The 7285-nt window shown below is 40.5% G+C and overlaps 2 protein-coding genes across 3 annotated transcripts in view; both read right to left on the reverse strand.

Moving 5' to 3' along the window:
- Positions 1-522, reverse strand: part of SARC_00733 — a 4985-nt gene extending 4463 nt beyond the window's left edge. The window contains exon 1 of one of the 2 annotated variants that reach the window (XM_014305580.1): positions 322-522. The gene's annotated coding sequence lies outside the window, so the exon portion shown is untranslated. The remainder of the gene's footprint in view (positions 1-321) is intronic. The other variant, XM_014305579.1, reaches the window with a different exon arrangement.
- A 1313-nt stretch (positions 523-1835) lies between these two features.
- On the reverse strand, positions 1836-5932 carry SARC_00734 (hypothetical protein). The gene is made up of 7 exons (XM_014305581.1): positions 5612-5932; positions 5195-5371; positions 4457-4642; positions 3800-4027; positions 2942-3016; positions 2626-2725; positions 1836-2227 (listed from the first exon to the last, which is right to left on the reverse strand). Exons 1-7 carry the CDS (start codon positions 5885-5887, stop codon positions 1899-1901), a joined length of 1371 nt encoding a protein of 456 aa, XP_014161056.1. The 5' UTR covers positions 5888-5932; the 3' UTR covers positions 1836-1898.
- Between the last annotated feature and the right edge of the window lie 1353 nt (positions 5933-7285).

The following is a 7285-nucleotide window of genomic DNA, read 5'->3' on the forward strand; positions in this document are numbered from 1 at the left end:
CAAGAAGGTTATTCTCAAGTGTCTTTCTAGCTCCTTAATATCCCACTATATCCTACTCATCAAGGGATATGGGCAATACGAAGAACATGACAGGCGTCTACAAAACGTCGGAGTAGGATGCGCTTCTTTTAAGTATATGCATACTACACAAATGCCAAAAACAGCCCAATGTGACGGACGCTCACCGAAACGAGGCTTATATATTTCCGACTTGGCGACAACATAGTTAGTCATGCAACTCATTAAGATGTGATGTTCAATTGAAGCGGGACGCAACACTTTTAAGTAATAGTTCTCATATGCAATGGGGTACACTCCTACCTTATCGCCAGTTGATACCCAATTCACCACAGCTTACGACGTAAAGATTTGCGATCGATGAACAAAAGTGCCCAGAAGTACGCAGTGGCCTATTGTGATGAAGCGATGCATTAGCTGGATCATCATGTAACAGACATCAGTATATCCCTAAAAAGATAAATAACTTGGAACATAGACTACCCCGCAGAGCTGGGATAAGCTGAGCTCAGTAAATACATATGTAGGTGATTTTTACTTATTATTTTTATTCCCCAACACTCCAACAGGGATTCAAGGAAGAACTAAGTGAAATGTAAAATTTCATATGGAGTTTTTATGGTGGAAGTCCATTGGCCTTTGAGGGACTAATTCATATTGATTGGTGAATTTGTAATATTTTGAGATCGGGCGGGTTTCTGAATTTACACGTATATTTATATGGTACACTATACGGTGTTCTTTGGTTTCTTGGTAAAATGGGAAGGATACAGCATTTTTATTATTAATATTTGTCAAATTTGAATTTTGGAGGCTATGTGGTATAATAGACGGACTAGTAAACTCATACCATTGAATACGCATGTGGCATGTTAATATATTCAATGAGATTCGAATTGGATTTAGGCTGGTTATTTAGATCTCGAAGCCTCTATTATCTACCTGAATCGTGGTGCAAAATCAAACCAACTTTTAATTAACTTGTGCTGTTTGAGAATGAGATATCATAATATACTATTCCGATATGGAATAGCAGTTCTGCAGCAATCTCTTTAGATCCTGGGTCTTATTTGCTTGATCGGATATAAATACTCCGTTGCAGTTTTGGACATGAATTTTGACCAAAAAGACAGCTGATAACCTAGAATGACGTTCCCAATAGTTACTGAACACATTCTGGACTATCCTAATTTGTTGAGGCGTTCCCTATCCAATTGAGGATCATATATTTGCCTACAACACGCAAGTCGGTGCAAGGAGTCACCATACGTATTTGCTTTCTGTAGTCATGTGCATGTATAAAAGGGATTTTTGGTATCAAATTCTTGGAAAGCGATCACAATTCGCAATCACGATAAAATTTGTGAGCCTATAGACACCGCGAATTAAGAGTGGACAACAGATGTACGGATATAACAATTAATACAATCGACACACAAGGACTCTAGCAGCGGGCGGCCTTGTTAATATGCGAAAGTATACGACGTAGCTGGCACATGCTGATTGTGATCAATTGGATATGTTGTTCAACGCCAAAGACAGACGAGATCGGTGCCCACTATGAGCAGTAGTAGGCTATGGCCTGCAAGTGCAGGTGCATGCGTTTCACTGGGTCGAACTAATTGATATATTGAAAACGCACACAGCTAAACGTTTTCGACGGTCGCGATGGCTTAGTTAAGGACGATAGTGCTAGCACCAAAATTGTACGCACTTACAGGTGCTAGCTAATACACACTTACAGCCTGTACGTTTTGTAAAATTCTAAACCAATTACGTACGACCACAGCGATCTCGCGTGGTCATGAAAAGTTTAAGCTCTTTCAGGAATTGTAAATATCGAATTCCAGTACTGTCTATTTGAAAACACAGCCTCAAATTTAATCGATGACACCCACATGTGGGATAGACCAGTTGTTGTGCGCGTACGGCATGAATATGGCAACAAATACGGCTGGCATGTTGTGCATATTCCTTTGCATGTGCACATGCGAGCGTGCGTACACTCTCTCGTTAGATGGGCGTAGAAAGCATACATCGTGAATCACCGACTGGGGTCGACCTGGGAATGCTAGTTTGAGTACAAAGTTTTTGACGGCCTCGAATAAATCGTCTGGTGAGATGTAATACACAATGTTGCTATCCACCAACTCGGACCTAGGCCTCTTTAACATCTCGCTGAAGGCTTCGTTCATTCCCAGAATACACCCTGTGATGGAAAAGCGCCAGTGCACACAAAGAGTATGTGGTGTGATGCATATATGTCAGTGATGAATACGAGATGGGCGCAGCAAACAGGTTTTAAATTGACCTCTTAGGGCTAGCGAACGTCATAGCGACTCGTTAACAAGCGCGAGCATACTTTCATGACACTCCACGGAAGTGACCCATTTCAAAGGTCCATACAAATCCATTCGATCTGAAGCTATCAGATTTGCATAAGCACATATTTGATCAGCTATTCCGATCACTGATGAAAAGACAGCACACAATATATGGCGCTGTGCGAGACTCTCCAGTCATGTTTCGAACAAGAATGTCCGGCAGATGGCGCGGATCAAATATAAACTAAAATATGATGCAATACAAGTCTCTACTATGACATACCGGTGCGCCTATATACAATGCCAGGCAACACTATCGAATCCAGGAACACTTCGTGGAATCGGGTCATCCTCACTATAACATCCTCGAAGTACAACATATCCTGAGCAAAATGAACAGAGATGCATCCTGAAGTTGAAAGCGGCGTTTTTCGAAAAGGTGAAATCGATGAATGGAAGATCAAATAAAAAAGGCCTCCGAAATTCTCTTATCTTTTGCCAGAGCTGGCAGATAACCATTCAATGTGCAAAACTTTCGGCACGGAACTCAATTAGCTTTGGTACCGTCAGTGCATGCAAATGATGCCTCGTAAACAAACCTTGTAGTCCATCGGTAACATGGCCTCGAGCTGTTGCTCGTAGATACATTTTGCCATTTCTTCCAGATCATCAATCTATTTAAGACATTAAGAATGAAGACGGTTCATGATAGAAATCAGATAGAGCTGCTAAACTCCGATCGATTGTGTAGAGCGCTCTTTTCACGCCAATCTAAACCACGCAGTGCAGACATATTGTCTACATTTCAAATCATGGCCTGTGAAGTAGAAACATGTCAAATCACTACGACGGACTGCAAATACGCCCAGACGAAGTAGGCGTGACTGTGAAAAATCGCAAGACGATACAGGAACATATATAGGAAACACTCAAGACATCACACTGTGGAAAACTAGTCACCAGCGAGTATAGGACTGATGTATGCGGGAGTCCACGACAGTGGAGCTAAAACACAAGTAACAATTGATTGACACTCAAATCGATCAAAAGGATTCACAATATCTTTATACACGATATCTGATCTCAGTAGTTGCGCATTCTTTGACTTTTTACGGCCTTATAAAAGACCAGCTATTGTAGCTAGCTGATTGTTTATAACGGCATACGCGACAAATATAGATGTGTTCACCAATTCGTGTACAAAAGAATTGCGACACATTCTAGTTTGGAAACCGTTAATTGAAATGCATAACTATCAACTACGATATACCGCTATGCTTCAATTACAATGGACTCGCACATTCGCATGACCATTTGCACCACACACATATATCATACCACGCAAGAATGTTCACATATACAAATAAATCTTCGATAGCGTATACTTGGCAATTCTGGAGTGGCGAGGTCGACTCTTGCGACACGGACGTATACATGTACAGAACAAATACACATACCATTTCATCCGACATGAATTTCGCCAGGTACAGTCTGAGTTCCTTGGAATGACTCCAGTAGTCAAAAATGTATGGCTTCTTGTCGTTTGGCTTTTTCTTATCCTTGCCCTTAACGGAACCGCTTGGTGTTCTATTGGCTGTTTTCTTCTTGGGGACGGCATCGGTGGGCGGGGCGGATTGTGCTTTCGAGGCGGCAAGACTATTCGCTTCATATACCTTCCAGCTCAACTGTGTCTAGATTTGAATAGAACGAAAATGCGCAAATCAATGATATGCGACCTCTCAATCGAGTATACCCATACAGAGATCGTCAACTGCACAGTGCACTGGTGACATGCACAGTTGGCGTAACAAATTGTCAGATTTGAGCGATTTCACAAAACGTAAATATGGTAGGCAAAAATTAACACAAGTGCCCAAATACGAGCTACAGGTCAGGTATCCACAAGCACTAGGGACCTGGAATCGCCACTAGGTTGAGTGAACAGCCAAAGACACCAGGGATATGTTTACAATATTCGTATAAGCAATCCAAAACCTGGGAAATCTTGACACGTAACCACAGGGTCGTGACCCAAAAACAGCATCTGATAGTAAGACCAACAGACTAATACGCTACTAAAAATTTGAACAACTTTTGAATAGCCTGTCGATTACCTTCTGAGCCTGCGTTTCCTTGGGTGCGGCGGAGACTGATCGCGGGCTCGCTAGCGAGCGTCGGATTACGTCAGAAATCGGCGGCTGAACAGACGGCGAAGATTCAGACATCGCCTGGTGACCAGTATACAACCCATGAGGGCTGTCAAGTTGAGATGTTTGTAATCCACCCAACGAACTATGATGCTGTGCAGATATGTGATCAATAAGAAGCCATTGGCACTAGAAGTATATGGGAGGGCGATGGATTCCGTCGCTACCAGGTGTATCTGTGGGCTTGTGCCGTGTGACGATCCCCAGAAAGTCGGGTGTGCATGTTTAGGAAAACTTCCCATCGAACCACCAAATGACGCACTCTGAAGGAACAGTTCTAAAGCCGACATATGCAAATAGAAATTTATAAACGCACTACCAATTGTCAATTCCATAATGTCCGTATACGTTCTACCGTTCATGCACACCGCACATTGGCGCTCATACATTGGTCAATACAAATTCTTCATTGTTTGTAAGCACATGTTGCTGATGACGCATACTGACACTTGCATTTACACTTACCCACCGTCACTCCTACAGGTCCTCAAATATTAAGGCTCACACATATTCTAAGACGACAAGCACAATAAGACTAGTTGGGCAACTCCCATCGACATATCGGCATAAAGCCGTACAATATGTGCAATCAATGGTAGTCTAAGGCATACGCTCGCGCACCATGTCGTATTCACCGTTACTTACCAAATTGTTGTTTGTGTTCGACGACATATTGTCAAATCCGGTGCTAGCATGTGTATTCTGAGGCATACTTGCCAAGCCCGATGCATTGCGCGTACCCGGACTTTTGAGATCTAGGGAGTATCCCTGAGATGGCTGCTGCTGTAGAGTATCAAAGAGTCCCGAATTTTGCCGTAGATTCTGTGACCGATAACGAGAAGTGTTAATGAGTTGATTCTAAGTTGCAGCTTTTATCAGGCCCCATAACTATGGTGTGCAATCTCATACAATGATAGGTAAGTCATCAAAATACGGTGAAGCTGAATCGAACTGCGTATCGCTGTCTCAAGAATTAGTGGTGACATACATTCGGGCAGTTGATACATTCAAATAAAAAAGAGCAGAAAAAATATCGGAAGAGTATGCTATAGACTGACATACGTTCTGGTTTTGGAGAAATTGGTTCTGATTCATCCAGGCCTGCTCTGTCTGCTGGTGTAGTTGCTGAAACTGCTGCTGGCTCTGATCTATAGAAGGGTGATGACCGAAATATGCCCCCAAACCATTGTTATTATTATTATTATTCTTGTTGCTTATACTATTGTGATGATTGGTGTTGTTGCTGTTGTTGTTCGTGCCGCTATGTCGATCGTGGCTGAAGTTACGGTTGATTAATGGTGGCCCCCCTAACAGCTGCAGCAGTTCGTTGTCAGTCATCGACGGCTGATGTTGCCGTGGCAATCCCGACAGAGCGGGTGGCGGCTGTACAGATATATACAATCGATATCGAGAAGAGCACAAATGCACAAATATAAATATTTGAGCGTATTAGATAATTCTTGCAGCGGCTAAGTATAATTAAAAAAATGAACTGAGCAAGCGGAATCTATTCCTCAGCAGCTAATAGCTCTCGGCATCATATCTGCATGCTATTTTAACTGATCACGAGAGTTCGCCAAACCATAATGTATTAAAACAAAAGGCACATAATACATATAATCTCATCCAGCCCAAATGACATCTCTGGGTGAACTAGAGTGTAATTTTGACTTGATCACGCAAGTTCACCACACTACAATGTATTGAAACAATAGGCGCATACTATATACTATCTCGTTCAGCATAGATCAGGTCCACAATGAAGTTTGAAATCTACACTCTGAATGCACAACCATACAGATTAATCTGCCTTCGATTGATATATAAAAATGGATATACTGATGAATAGTTTCACAAGGAAAACTACCAATAAACATCTACAATTACATATAAATATACCACATGCATCATACATACACGCACACACACACACACATGCATAATATATATATATATATATACATATGTAAATACATATATATTATAAATATGCACACACACACACACACACACAATACATATGTATATATATAGATAGATAGAGTTAGGTATTTATAAATAATATATACAGATGTATGGATCCGGAGAACATATAGATATAGGCATATATACATATATATATACATGAATAAATATACATCTATATAAATATACATTTATAAATATATAAAGACAAACACTTACACACAAACATATATATATATATATATATATGACACACAGAGACGCGCACGCAAAAACACACACACACACGCATATACATACATACATACATATACATACAAACATATATGTAGGTGTGTGTATGCGTGTGTTCACAGGCACATATATATATGATTATGTGTGTTTATACATTGATTTTCGTTACTTTATCTTATACGTATCAATACACATACTTGTACGCACAAAAATAGACACACACGTACCCGCACAAATACACGCGTATACACACACACACACACACATATATATATACACACACACATACACACACATATATATATGTAAATAACATGGGTACGTCTCTCTCTCTCTCTCTCTTTCACACACACACACACACATATATATATATAAATAAAACAAGCACACACATATATATTAATATATAGATACATACATATATAGATACATACATACATATATATGTATAAAGCATACACACACTCACGCACACACACATATATATAAATATATATATAGTACATACATACACACACACACACACACACATATATA

The sequence above is a fragment of the Sphaeroforma arctica genome (assembly GCF_001186125.1).
Source record: "Sphaeroforma arctica JP610 unplaced genomic scaffold supercont1.25, whole genome shotgun sequence".
NCBI classification, from domain to species: Eukaryota; class Ichthyosporea; order Ichthyophonida; genus Sphaeroforma; species Sphaeroforma arctica.

Excerpts from the sequence above, each read along its gene's own strand:
- SARC_00734 (XM_014305581.1), bottom strand. The coding sequence starts at position 5,887 with ATGACTGACAACGAACTGCTGCAGCTGTTAGGGGGGCCACCATTAATC. Across the intron at positions 4,643-5,194 it reads CGAACACAAACAACAATTTG|CATCATAGTTCGTTGGGTGG; the intron begins GTAAGTAACGGT and ends ATATCTGCACAG. Across the intron at positions 2,228-2,625 it reads CATTGTATATAGGCGCACCG|GGTGTATTCTGGGAATGAAC; the intron begins GTATGTCATAGT and ends TTTCCATCACAG.